Here is a 15,533-nt window from a genome sequence, read left to right as displayed (position 1 = left end):
GGGCAGTTTACTTAAGGAAAGGAGTGAGGGCATTTTCACTTGCATAACTTTAGGCCTTTTCACTTGCATCCCAAACGACAAATCTTCGAGTGCCCCACATTAGCGTGGGAGAGCTTTCTTTATATAACGTGGGAGAGGCTTCTTTCTATTTCTGTGACAAATATAAATGATGATAATAACAGCAAGATTAGTATAGTGATCGCAGTTACTTTAAAAAGTTTGATTACATTTTCAGTAGAAAAGAAAACAAAAATCCTTTACTAGATCGTGCATTGATCAAAACCTTTCATTTGGTAGTTTGTACCTAAATTAAGATGTCGATTGATTTGACACTTTATGTTTCAAAGTTTCAATTTAAGAAATCAATATGCTCATGGTTGTTTAACTGAAACGGGCATTGTGGGGAGCTCTTAACATTCGATAAGAATGTGTAGGTCTCCTCGCTGTTCTAAACATTCTGGGATTAACCGTGGGACATGGACGGCGGAAGAAGACTTGATTTTGAGACAATATGTCTCTACTCATGGCGCTGGGGAATGGATGTCTCTACCCAGTAAAGCAGGTAAACTGAAATCAATGTAATAGTCCTCATATCATTCGAAAAATCTCAATATGGGTATCTTTGTTATCAAAACAATTTGCTTTTCTTTCAGGTCTGAAGCGATGTGGAAGGAGTTGCAGATTGCGATGGTTGAATTATCTTCGTCCAGATATCAAGCGTGGAAACATTTCTCCCGATGAGGATGACCTCATTCTTCGATTGCACAGACTCCTAGGCAACAGGTATCGTTACAACACTTTAATCTCATGATTTATTGACAACTCCAACACTCTAATCTCAAAATATAATATTGAATGACAACTGAAGATACTAGACATAACATAGTTTTCTTTGTGGTTTATTGATTTGTCTCTCACAAAGCAAAAAATTGGGATACATATTGAATCTAAATAGTGAACTTAATGTGGTGTGCAGGTGGTCTCTCATAGCTGGACGACTGCCTGGTAGAACGGACAATGAAATAAAGAACCACTGGATCACTCATCTAGGAAAGAAGAGCCTCCCACGCAAGCAGATTCTTGCCAAGCCCAACACAACATCAAATCTTACTCCTCCTCATGATGATCAAATCCTACAATATACTCCCATCAGGGCAACGCCGGTTAGGTTATCAAATCATCAAGATTTCAATCCCACTGACGTTGCCAATAATTATTCTCAATTGGGATCTCCATCCATGCAAATTATTGATAACCTTTCTCCATCATGCATACCCAATCTAGTGGACTCGCCTTTCCTACCTTATATGCATTGTATAGAGGAGAAATCCGCGAGTTTTTTGTATTCTTATGAACTGCAATCTGCCGACTCTGATCTCCTCTGGTGCCCTTACTATTCTTTTGAAGATTTCACTTTCGAGGAGTTCTTAGCAACGCCTGGTAATAACTTGGAAGGACAAAATTTGCTTCATGGACAAGATAAGAGCTTTACAGTCAGTGATGGGCAAGGAATGGAGGGAATATACAATTGTATTCAGCAGCATGATTGTGTGAATGAATTACAGTACTTCTAGATATCAGTCCTGCAGTTATCAAGCCGACTACGGTTTGAATCGAAGGATTGGTATCAAAGAAGTTAATAAAATTGCTAGATATCTTAGACCTTTTCAGTAGAGAAAAGTTAACAGAACTGGTATTGATATATCCGTCTATCTTAAGCTCTCATGTATTAGAAAACACTATTTAACCTTCCTTCTACTTTGTTCTCTCCTTCTCACTTTATAATAATTAGTCTATTTTTGTATCATTTTGGTTACTAAGATTTATTCATCTTGATTTTATTATTATTATTATTTATTTTAAGAGTGTAAGATTAATTTTGTTATTATTTATTGTGTGAATGAGATTGATTTTAACATAAATTTTCATTATTGAAATTATATGTGTAGCTATTGATTTTGATTCATGCTATTTTCACATCTTTAAATCTAATTTATAATTTTTAAAATTAAAATTAAAATTTATTTTCTCTAATTTAATATTTCTAATTGTTGGTAATCAATCTGTAATGTATTGATATTAATTTTTGTGTGGTTGTTACATTTATTGATGTATATTCTACTATTTTGAAATCATCTAAGAATTGTTTGAATGTTTTCTCAAATACATTTTGTCAAAAAGTAATAAATGCAATCTAGTACTATTATCAAATAATTGCATCAACACATACCATCTTAAGTCATAATCAGAGACTTTACTACCCTTGGAAGCAATTAGGTAAAGCAACAAGATCAACCTACTTCTCCTAAGTAATTAACCTCAAAAAAAAAAAACTGCTTTGAGTTCTATGTTGCAAATTAATGACAACGTAAGGAAAAATGAATAATCTAAGTAGTTGTTCCCTATTTAGCGTTGGCCTTTGTTGAGATCTTTACTAATTATTATAGTAAATGGAAAAAAATTTGTTTAGCAATTTTAAAATAGAGATCTAAATGGTATACAAATAGATTTATTATCAAAATGCTTCAAGCTCATGAAAATTAAACAGTAAACATAGAATCCCTCTTCATTGGCTTCAGAGCACCCTTCCCCGATGGCTATTCACTCCTCTATGGTTTGTGGTTGCTCTTCCCCTGTGGCACCTACCTAGGGACCCCTTGTCTATCTGGTGACTACTATTCGCTCGAATAATGTTCCACTAGCTCCTTTGGGATCTCTCTCAAGTATAGGGCTTATTCCTTACATGGTTCTAGATTCCCTTTCCCTAGATTGTCATCTTCCTCTTCTAGGTTTGGCAACTCAACTTTTGGACTTAGTTGCTATCTCTAAGGGTTTAGGTAGCTTTTTTCCTCTTGCTTCTCAAGGAATGGATTCTTCCTAGATGGTTGAGCATCACAAGAAAAAGGGACATTCTCTTTCATCCCAAAGATTTCAAATTGTTCCTTTGGGCCTACTACTTTGTGTCAACTCTTAGTACAAGTAATGGTCTTATTGTTAACTTGCTAGGGTGTAACTTTGTTTTTCTTTCGAGTCTGTAATATACTTTGTCTGATCTTTAATGACTTGGGGCCCTTGCCCACTTATTTCAATTAAAAACTATTAACTTAGAAATAATAAGAAAAAAATGTCAAACATAAAAATTCAATTTCTTAATGTATCAAAATTCTATGTATGTATGTATGTATGTGTATAATAAGAAAAAAATGGGTTTATTTTTTAGAAGAATAAATCAATTTATTCAATGAAAGGATAGAAAGATCACTTTTGTTTAATCAATATGAATCACAATCATTAACATAAAGCGACGAAATTACATATAGACTACCTTAAAAATGAATTAAAATACATAAATTATTGTATTATTTTTGAAATTCACACATCACATCTTATTCAACTACCTAATTCTAATCTATCGATTTCCTAATTATCTATTCTCCAAAATTCTATCACTATACATAAAAAGTAGGTTTTATTTTGTACCAACATCAATTTATCAATTCAATGAGAGGATAGGTAAACTAACTTTGTTTCATCAAAACTAGACACAAACATTAACACAAAGAAATGAAACTATATATATAGAGTACCTTGCAAATGAATTTAAATATATAAATTACTATATTATTTCACATGTGAAATCCACACATCACTTCTAATTCAACTACCTACTTCTAATCTGTCTTCACTTATTATTATTTATTCTTGGAGCATCAAATAGATTTTGTTATTATTTATTGTGAGTGTATGTGATTTATTTTAAGATAAATTTTCATTATTGAAATTATACGTGTAGATATGCATTTTGATTTAGGTTATTTTCATAGCTTTAAATCTAATTTCTATTTTTTCTAACTTGAAATTTAATTTAATTTCTCCAATTTCATTCTTCTAATTTTTGGAAACAACTTTATTGTATATTCATATTGATCTTTGTGTGGTTGTTACATTGACTAATATATATTCTAGTATTTTGAAATCTTTTAAGAATTGGATGAATGTTTTGAAATTCAATTTATCAAAAATATATAAATGTAATCTATTAGTACTATCAAATAATTGAATTAACATATACCATCCTAATTATTCATCAATGATTTGATTACCCTTGCAAGCAACTAGGTAAAGCCACAAAATCAACCTAACTCTCCTAAGAAGTAATTAAGCTCAAGAAAAAATAAAGCTACTCTATGTTCTATGTTTCCAACTCATAAAAAACTATAGAAAAATCAATGATCAATCTAAAGGTTCCCTATTTAATATTTGGTCTTTTTTAAGATCTTTATTAATTAAAATTGGAAATGAAAAGAATTGTGTTTATGAATTCTAAAATATAGATCTAATTTATAAAATTGTACGTATGTGTGTTCATGTGTGTGTGTGTGCATGTTCATGTGCATGTGCATGTGCATGTGTGTATATATGTGTGTGTGTGTGTGTGTGTGTGTGTGTGTGTGTGTGTGTGTGTGTGTGTGTGTGTGTGTGTGTGTGTGTGTGTGTGTGTGTGTGTGTGTGTGTGTGTGTGTGTGTGCATGCGTGCGCGTGCGTCTCTGTGTGTGTGATAAGGAAAAAATGGGTTTATTTTGTAGCACCACCAATCAATTAATTGAATCAGAGAAGAGGAAAACTATTTTTGTTTGATCAAAATAGAATAAAATAATTAACACAAAGTAGTGAAATTATATATAAACTATTGGTGTTTCCTATTGATTACCCAGAAGTTTCTAGTAATAGGCCACAATCTTTGAATAGAATTTTGGATCTAAGGCCAGCTAATAAGAATCAATTTGGCTTTGACTGATTTATTCTACACTTTAGGCTCTGCTAGACCTAGGGGTGTGTCCCTTCAAAATATTTTAGTACCAAAACAACAAATAATAAATACTGCATTAATGTGAAAACCTTGTTCTTCATGAGGGCCTTAACCTTCTTTTTAATATAATATGCCAAAAGAAATGAAGTTAAGCTCTCGTCGGCCCTCAAATGTGAAAGTAACCTCAAATCCTTGACTTGTCATGATGTGCATCTTGTGTCTAATTCTAAAATGAAGAATGGTAGGATGTCTAGTGAGATGGCTATGGACTGGCATGACCTTAAAGTGTCAAAAGAAGATTCTAAGTATAGGCCCTCTGAGGATGAGGGTCCCCCCTCAAAGGCTACTCCGGGAATTAACAACAGTTGGAAGTATAAACATGTTGGCATTGTGTTGTCAACTGGTAATGGTGGCATTGATGTCAACCGATATGGATTGTTGGGATGTTGACCGGTGAGTAGGCATTGGAGACAGTTGACATTATGGAATGCCAACTAGTGAGTGATTTGTTGGAAGTATGTTTTTGCCAACTAGTAAGCATTGTGTCCAGTAAGAAACCAAGGTTGAGCTAATGAAGAAGGGTAGGGAACTGGTATGTTGTTTGTTTGATGTCATACAACAGGACTCTGACAAGATAAAGATGTTGTCATCGAATGAAGAAAAGAATGATAGAAAGTGTGGTGCCTCAAGATAGCAAGGAAGATGTATGGTAAGTCTACTGGGTTATATGTCTCGTTGAAGTTGTGTCTACTCCAACAAGGAAGTCATATTGGTGCAATACTATAAGGAGAGTGCACAATGTAATGACAACCGATTCCCACCAGTTATTGTTCAGAAGATGATAAGGATCAACTCTCATCAGGTGATTGGCATGTTTAGTGCATTGGTCCATCCTATTCTACCAATAAGTAGTAATACTTAGCTTATCTCCCAACATGCATGGAATGCATTATAACTCTCCGGGATATATCAGTAAAGAAATATAAGGCAGGTGGTTAAAGGCTTATACCGGATGACCAAAGTGGAAAATGAGGAAGCCTCCAGCATGTAAAATCAGAGAAGTGCACCAGATCAGCAAGGGAAGGTATGATGAGCTACCGGGATAGGAAGAGGAAGAGTGAGGAGGGATGAGTTTGTCACTTTAACAAACCAATTGAGAGGAGAATAGGTCAAATGAAGAAGGTAAGTGTTATCATTTGTGGACATGGATTCACTTTGGGTTGCTGATATCAATAGAGCTATCTATTAATGATTCATGTATGAGATTATCTTGCAACTAGTATGATAGGAGTGTGCATTAGAGATTGTTGACATGTCAATGTCAACCAGTAAGAGAGAAAAGAGGCAAAACGAAAAGATCCTATCAGATGGACATGTGTATAGTCACTCACTCTGGATACATGTTATGGATTGGAAACTATGGTGACTGGGCAAATGTGATCCAATTGACAGAATAGAGAAAAGCATGGCATGAAGGTTGATCGGTTAGTGTATAACTGGTAAGGTACGATGAACTGGTAGGTATACACTGGTTGTGTGTTCTGGTCGGTGACTGAGCTTGAACTGACATAGTGAAGTGAGTTGGTTGTCGACAAAGAAGACATGTAGTAACTAGGTGACAAAGTAGAAAATCTAACATACAGAGGTCAGTGAATGAGGTAGTTGGTGATTGGGTCGATAGTTTATGAAGACTGTGAAAATCACAAGTTCAGTGTAGGAGGATGCCACTCGAGGAAGACCGAAAGGTGAAGATCTGTGGTGTGCTAATCGATGCAGGCTGTGCGAATGCAAATCAAATTTGGTGAAGGCAACCATGAAATCATTTATGGTGACTGACAAGGTCAAGGCCAACAAACAGGTTGTAAACTACTAAGTATAGTAAACGTGCACAAGAAGGATCATAAGATAGCATGTTATATGATTTGTTCTAGGTTGTCAATCCCCAAGCATATTAGATATGATTTGATATGGTTCATGGCCAGTGAGAGAAAACCCTAGCACACCAAGTTTGAAGTTATGTTTTGGCGGGAAAGCACAAGGATAAATGTGTAGATCAAAGATCATAGTTGGTTGATGTTGCCAGATATTGAAGATTAGAGTGTGAGAGTGCAATAGAGAGTTAATCAGTCAAAGAGTTCATTGAAGAACATTGAAGTGACTGAGTGCTTGAGAGAACCGGAAGAAGGGTTTAACCGGTAAGAGGAGCTTAACCAGTAAGAGACAGAGTCACAGTGAGTTGTCACAAAGTTATGAGAGAAGTGTATTGGAAGTGTTTGAACAGGTAGGAGGAAGCATAGGGTAAAGAAGCTATAGAGAATAACTATCTGTTATACTGACAGAGACTATACGAGTTAGGGACAAATTTTAGAGGTAGAGTGAGAGAAAGAGGCTTACCGATAAAGTAGAAACAGTGAATCAGATTATGGTGGATCTAAGCGGTAAGGCAGAGTAGTGATGAGAAGCAAAGAGACAGAGAAGAGTTTAACCAATAGGGTGAAGTGTATACAGAGGTTACATAATTCATTTGTAACCGGGTTATAACTATTGTATTCAATGTAATCATTGTGATCACTGAGTTGGTGCTTGATGCTCCTTGGGTTGGTGCCCTAAATCAACAGGGATTAGTGCCCTAAATATTGTAACAGTTTTATTTGTAAGGCTAGATTGGAGCAGTAAACTCCAACAACATTTCTCACTAAGGTTTCTCCCATTTTGGGTTTTCCTCATATTTTCGGTGTTATGTGATGTGCCTTTTGTGTGTTCTTGCATTTTGGTCTTCCCCTATCTCACCGGTACATTCACTTAGTGTCTGTACAGCTAATCACTACTCACATTTAGGGTTAAAAGGGTTAAGTTTGGAAACCACTAATTCACCCCCCTCTTGATGGCATCTTGTGTTCTACAAAACCACCCTTTGTAAAGGGAGCCAAAAAGAACAAAACCACTCTTTTGCAAGACACGGGTATTAATAGCCCTAAAAAGAAAAAGGCTGGGAAGTCTGGGGATCTAAACGAAAAAGGGGATAAGGAGATCAAGTTCGATGTTCCCTCAAACCTTGACTAGGTGGACCTAGATAATTGTAAAAGAGATTCGGTGGATATTGACTTGTTATTGGCTAATTCAACTTCCAGTCAGGAGAAGTGTTTTCGCTAGGTCATTAGTGAAATTAGAGTCATCAGATGTGAAAGTTTTAAAATTATCAATACTTTCAAAGAAACCCCAATACTCGATAGAATTGATAAGCTCCTAAAAATGACCGAAAAATAAACTCAAGATGTCAAAGTCATGAAAATAGAGCATGAATATAGAATTGCTATCTTGGAAACAGAATTGATAAACATTAAGGGATGCCTCAAGAATTCGGTAGAGATCGGGAAAACAACAATGAATAATAGTGGAAGGCCTCAAAAATTTGAATGAGAAAATGAAAATCCATCAAGTTCAACCACTCAATAGTATTCCAGAAGTGAAAGCTTCTATAGGCCTGTCTACTAGGACCAAGAGTAGGATTCAGGAGAAAAGTACCACGAGGAGCATCATGGAGGAGTTGGAAGACATTAATAAAACTTTATTGAGAAAAATCAAGAGCTTTTAGGAGCTTTAGTTTAGTTTTTTGCTGGTTTGCCTGATGCTTTAGTGCTGTTATTTGTGTAGGGCTTGATGGGGTTATGGCCCTATTTTGCTTCTCGTTGATTGTTGTTTATGGACTTTATTGCTGATTTTTTATTATTACTATATTTGGATCTAGGTTTCAGGTCCCTATAAAACTTGTTTTATCTTCATAAAAATAAATGCTATGTTAAGAAGATAGTTCTCAATGAAATGCAACCATGGCATTAACATTTAAACCTATATTGGGTTCATTCATGAATATTTTTATTGTATTTGCACAATTGAGAATAGATAATAGATCTTATTCTAACTCTACTTCCTACAAACATTAAATTAAAAGGATTTTGAATTAGCTTTGGATAATTCTAGGGACTAACCAAGAAAAAATATTAGACCTGAGCCTTGTCCATTGAACGGAGTCAAAACGAAACAAACAATTAATAATAGTATGAACACACAGTTAGTGACCCTCAAATCATTGTTACATTATAACAATAAGACCTCTTATAGACATACAAACAACCTAGTTAAAGATCTTGAAATGCATTACCATATTCCTAATATTTGGTTGAAAGAAAGATTTAATATGATCCTTGAACATAAGACATCAAACAAATATTTGTCACAAGTGTGTAGTAAAAGTCATAGATATCCTTGATATTTATAGTTAAACAAACAATTCATACAATTCAGGAGATGCGGTTGCATGAGACTTCCATTCTAGCTCCAAGATAACTTGCTTGCCATTATCTGTTGGAATAGAAGGAATCCAAGAACACTGAGAGGGGGGTTGAATTAGTGTTCTTGGATTCCTTGTATTCCAACAATTGGTATCATATCCTAGTGCCTCGGAGGAAGTTTAATAGGTTGAGGAAGAACTTGAAACTGGAATCATTGAATATGGCTATGGAGAAGCAACTTGAGATGGCACTTGAGGATTATGATGCTGAAAGGTTGAAGAACTTAAAGCTGCAAGATGAATTGAATTCTGCTAATGATTTGATTCTTGTTCTGTAAGAAAGTTTATCGTCAACTCAAACTAGGAGGAAGGAAATTTTGCAAAACCAGGATGATGAAGAGAATAACGTACTTAAGGAACAATGTCAAAAAATGAGTCAAGAAAATATGCTCATAAAGATTGAAATGCAAGACCTGACTATGAGGATGTAAAAATATATTGAGGATAAAAAGAAGAAGGAATAAAATCTTGATGTATCTCTAAAGAACAAATTTGAAGAATGTGACAGATTGGCTAATGAGAATGATATGTTGAGAACTGATTTGGTACAATCCTAGAATAATGAACAAAAGCTAGAGAGACAAATAATAACTCTAAGAAATGATTTGACTACTACAAGTGAGTATAAAGACAAAATCGCGACTAGTGTTGTATATTTGGATGATTTATTTAAAGACAAAGGCAGAGTGAAGATTCTAGATGACTTGGATTTGTGCAAGGTGAAGGCTCTAGTATTGCAAATCAATATTAGACAACTGGTATGCAGAACTGACCAGACCAAGGGAAAGCGGTAAGGCAATCTAATGCTTACAAATTCAACGGCAGATGATTTGTTTGTAATAAATTTGGGAATATGGCTAAACAATGTAGAAATAGAACAAATCAAAACTACAATTCAGTTCCCGGTCAATGCACAAATTGCAAGAAATATGGTCATAAGTCAGAAGATTGCAAAATGAATGTTAAATGTCATGGATGCAAAAAGTTTGGACATTTGGCTAATCAATGTAGGTCAAGGAATGACAACGGATATGTCAAAGAAATTCAAAAGAACAATGCTACATGTTATGCATGCAACAAAATAGGTCATATTGCTAAGTATTGCAAAAGCAAGACTAAACTGGTTAGCAATGACAAAGCAAATGAGAAAGGAAAGTAGAAGGTAAATGAATTACAACAAGATCACACCAAGGGATGGGTTAGAAAGTCTGAAGAACCAAGTGGAGATGCAACTACACCAACAACTATACTAGTAAATCCACTGGTAGAATAGAGAATTCTTGCACCGGTAGGAAATTCAACCGATAAATGAGGCATACACCTTAGGGGTTGGAAAATTCATTATAAATCTTGCATATTCCCCAGAAGAGATCTGGAAAGAGATCTGGAGAGTGGTATTGATCATTGATTAAGGTTTATCTGAAATAAAACTATGAAACCAGATCTCGACCAAACTAGAGCGAAGCAAGCCGAATCATAGGCAATCAAAAGTGAGCAAAGGCATTCTAAAGATTTCCAACAATTATCCGAGAAGTAATAAAGATCTTTTAACTGGCAATTTTGATCCAGGTATTTTTTTAAAATGGCATCCAGATCATCATCTGCTCCTACTTTCATTGTGAATCTCATTGTTGTTGAGGTTAAGGATAGGCTTAGACCTATTTTCAAGGAAGTTCCTCAAATTGCAATGAAGGAAGACTCTATTGGCACATTTTCAAGGGTTTTCGATGGCATAGTTTATGTGGAATATGTCAGGGCTTATATTCACTGCACATTGGAAGATTTAGGCACTAACAAAATCAAGGGAATGTATCAATCTGTGATACTAGGCAACTCCGGAACAATCAAGCCAGAATATCAAATCATTGAAGACCTCGGGTTAACCGGAATCCTGTACATACCGAAGTTCAAGGATAAAATGATTAGATATGTTCTGATCAGGGTCCATAATGAATTCATCTGGCTGTACGGGCCTCACATGATCACCAAAGAAGCAATTCAGGCGGTCACCAACTTACACAAAGTCGGGCAGGAACCAAGGAAGAAGATCTCCAACACTAAGTAAAGATACATATGTAAAATTTGATAGCATGATCATCGGCTACAAGGTAACACAATCAAGTCGATTGAACTCTATTGCCAGTTCTTGTATCGATGTTGCATATCAAACGATAAAAAATGATGGAAAGTATGATTTGTGTGAATGGTTAAGAAGTGAGTTAATGATAAATTTTGGAAAAATTAAAGGTGTTAAGAAAGGAACATTCTGGTTTGGCAATATTATTGTTTGCTTAATGTTGTATTTCATGAATGAGCTATCGAGTTTTGGAAAGAAACAATGGGCTCATGACATACCGGTAGGCATGCAGATTAAAGATGCAATCACCGGTCCTAGCAACAACAGGGATGATAATTTATGGGGCTTGTTTAAATATTTTCAAGAGAACATGAGACTGAGGGAGAGAATCTCCAAACACGTTGTGGAGAAATACTCCACTGAAATTCGCTTCATGGTAAAAATAGATGAGACTCTCATGGAAGCAGTGGAACCTAGAACAATATGGGTCATTGAATTGGGTTATGAAGTTGATGACAACATCTTGGAACTATATACTAAAATGTTGATTGATGCTCCTTCGGATGATAAGGTTGAACACTTTGGTACTACAGAGGACAAGGCTCTTGAAGTTAAAATTGGTTTCAACAAGAAAAGGAGGGAAAAGAAAATAGACAAAATGTCTGGTTTCGTTCAAAATCTAATTCATAGGATAGATATAGAACTAGGTTCTGGATCTAAACCAGTAGATCAACCGGCAATGGTAGTTGCAGCAACTATAGTGAAAAGTTCTCTTGAGGTAAAGAGGCCAGAAACTTTCATATCTCCTATCACTTCTGACTTTGATGTAGAGGATAATCAACCTCTTACATTGAGAAGGGTACAGAGGAAGAAAGCAGACAAGCCTCTGGTAGAAGAGAAGAAGGTTGAACCAAAGAGGAAGCTACTAAGAAAGGTAACAACAACATCCACACGTCTGAAAATGAAACCTACTCAGAAAAGGAAGCCTGATCCACCTCCTCCTGCAACCCCCAACACGAAGAAGAGTAAGAGTGATGAAGCAACTGAATCTGGTAATATGACTTGTGTAGAATTAATAGATGAGGTAACTAAATATGTCATTTTGAAGAATGTGTTTAATTTATATGAGCATTTAGATGACAATGAACAAAATGAAATAGAAGAAGTAATTTTGTTACATTTAGACATATATAAGAAGACTTTGGTAGAGATTTTGAAGGAAATTCCTTTACCATTTTATAATAAGTTAGATGGAATCAAGAGGGACAGAGAGATTAAAGAAGTTAAACTTTTGGGCATTTGTGGTACTATAATAATGAGGAAATAAAAAGATGTATAGAAGTTGCAAATAGAACAATCTTTAGCAGTAAACCCCGACAAATAAGCTTAATGATGGGTAAATACAATGAAATAATAAATGAGAGTAGAGATGGTTGGGCTAAATTATTCCAAAAGAATCTTGATTTTCTTACTTCTCAAGAAGAATTTTCTATGGCAACAACTTCCACCATTCCCAATAGATCAAAAGGAAAAGGAATTTTGGGAAGTTCAGATCTAATTTTAAATGAACTAGTAGATAATAAGTGTATAGAATAAACAAACAGAAACAACATTTGTACAGTTTGAGCAAGATAAAATAGATAATGTACATGATATAGATAATATTATGGATAATGATCCACCGACAGTAACAAATAGTGCACCAGGTGGCGAAGCCACTGGTGAAAAAGAGGATGAGAAAAATGATACATCGGGAGAGGATAAGGAGAAGGAGACTGATAAAACACCCAGTATTAAACCGACAGTTGATTCCTCATTAAAATTTTTGACAATTGACACTTCTCAAGTTGAGAAGAAATCAATCACAGAGATGAGTACCACAAAGCTAATGAAGGAGGGATCTATAGACAAAGGAATAATAGATCAGTCAATAATAATTTTGCACAGATTGATTCCTGAATTTATGATTGAAAATGAAGAAAGCCCTTCTGGCAAGCTTAAGTCATTGACAAAGAACATCCCTAAAAACTTTCAATCATTACAGTACATTTCAGACCGGCAAGCACTTGAAAGATTTACTTTGGCTAAGAAAACTACTTTTGACTAGATCATTGAGATATTGTAAAATTATTTGAAAGAGGGTACTAACATCTATAGGGTCTATTGTAAAATAGAAATTCTTACAACAAATGTAGATAAGAGGATAAAGGAGTTACAAGAAAAGATTGCTAATATTGCAAATTCTTTTGATGGACTAACTTCACTTACACCATCTACTGATGGACAAATTTTAACTTTGGAGAACCATTTTCTTTCTTTTCAAAAGGAAAGAGACAAGATCATTCAGAGAGAAAGGAGTCTCAAAGGTTTGGTGAGTCCAGGATTGGATTCACTTGGTGTACATAAGAGGGAATGCATGGATATGCTTGGGAAGCCCACACTGACATAAGTCATTGAGAAAGAAACACTTGCACATTTACTGAGTGGACTTGTATCCATATCTGAAACATTCAAAACCGACAGGGATACCTATATACAGTTACTTGAGAAAGCTTATCTGGAAATCTTGAAACTGGTCAAAATCTGATAAAGTAATGTGTAATTATTCTTTCAATTCTTTCAACAGTCTTTGGCATTGATGCTAAATGGGGAGGATTTGTATGTGAAAAATATGTATATAATCCTAGGGGGAGGATATTAGATAGAGAGTATATTGCAAACATAGTCAATCAGCTCAAGGGGAGCCTGTTATTGTTTTAGTTGAACTGGTAGGGAATCCATTTTTGACATGAGTGCTGCCATCAATGCCAAAGGGGGGTATTGTTGGAAATTAACACTCATTGGATTCATATTTTGTCGTTGATAGAAAAAAGATTCTATAGTAGGCATATACCACCAGATACCAACATTGGAGGCATACACCGACAAATACCGGCATAGGAATAATCAGGGTCATCACCAGCATCCAGCACTTCAGAGAAGCCAACATCAGTTTAGGATCCGGAAGGTTTTATTTGTAAAATCATTTTGTAATTATTGTATAGGGCCGACATTGAATACCTTTCGTAATGTATTGTAAGCCGACATAAGGCATATTGTTTGTAAAGGGTATATAAGTCAGTTTATTAGGTCATTTTGATATAGGACAATGTGTATAATGAATGTGGAGAAGAATAATGTGATGCAAAGGATATGCATGTAGGTCATTTGTATGCGAAAGTTATATCATGCAATGATCTGTAGATGGTTTTTAAAGCATTCTTGGAAGAAAGGAGATACCGGTAAAAGGGTTCAAGGTTTATGAACCGGTATACAACAAAGCTATAACTGAAACTCTTTTTGGCATTGCAGATACATTTTGTGAGTTCACCATTATTGTTTTATCTCAGCAAAAGCTTGTAGTCAATGAGACTCTTTTGTATTGAGTAGTGTTCTCTAGGTAGTGTGCCTTCCTGCATGTGCAGACCCCCATACTATGTAATAGCTTTCATATGGCCAGTCAACTGATATTGTGGGTCACAAATCCCAATGTGATTTTTCCTCTTTGAGGTTTTCCATGTATAAAATTCAGTATGTTATGGTGTTCATTCATGTGGCTGGTTTATTTACTTCATGTTATATGTTTCTTCATGTTTATATGTGTATGTTATAATAACGTAAAATAAGGTAAAATAAGGTAAAATCTTATATTACCGGCAAAACACGAATTCACCCCCCCCACTCTTAGTGTTCTTGAATTCCTTGTATTCCAACATTATCACAAGTCTAATTACATCATTTTGAGACTCAAAATTTACAAGAAAACAGACCCTAAACAATTGTTTTATATAGACAATTACTCTTAAAAAGCTAGGATTGGAACTCTTTACAATAAAGGAAAAAAGGAATTAATAGACAAAATGAAAAAACCCGAAAAATACATCCAGATGTACAACGTGACTGTTTCTCATGACTTGATCAACAAATTTGAATTAGAATCTCCTCTCTTGCTTCTCTCTTCATTCTTTCTTTTGATCTGCCTTGTCATCGATAGCTGAAACCTTTTCTTCTATTCTACCTTTTGCATATGGTAGTTTGAAAAAACTCCAGCACTTCTCTCTTTACCCATTATTTGCTTGCAATTGAAATGGCTATAAATTTTTGTGTCTTACCTTCATTTACATGAAAATATCCTTTTGGTGAGAAATAATTATTTTGCTGCACTTTATTGCTTTGGCTACAATAGAGCCCCTGTAGATAAAAATAACTTCAGATGTGATCTTTTTTTGGAAATGATTTTTTCTTTTATTTTTTAT

At 34.9% G+C, this 15,533-nt stretch overlaps 1 protein-coding gene across 1 annotated transcript; it reads left to right on the top strand.

The window, feature by feature from the left end:
• The first annotated feature begins 391 nt into the window (after positions 1-391).
• LOC131028759 (transcription factor MYB1) lies at positions 392-1,839 on the top strand. Its single transcript, XM_057959098.1, has 3 exons — positions 392-562; positions 654-783; positions 977-1,839. Exons 1-3 carry the CDS (start codon positions 427-429, stop codon positions 1,572-1,574), a joined length of 864 nt encoding a protein of 287 aa, XP_057815081.1. The 5' UTR covers positions 392-426; the 3' UTR covers positions 1,575-1,839.
• The last annotated feature ends 13,694 nt before the right edge of the window (positions 1,840-15,533 follow it).

Source organism: Cryptomeria japonica, chromosome 10 (genome assembly GCF_030272615.1).
Source record: "Cryptomeria japonica chromosome 10, Sugi_1.0, whole genome shotgun sequence".
NCBI lineage: Eukaryota > Viridiplantae > Streptophyta > Pinopsida > Cupressales > Cupressaceae > Cryptomeria > Cryptomeria japonica.
This window is presented reverse-complemented; position numbering and strand designations above follow the sequence as displayed.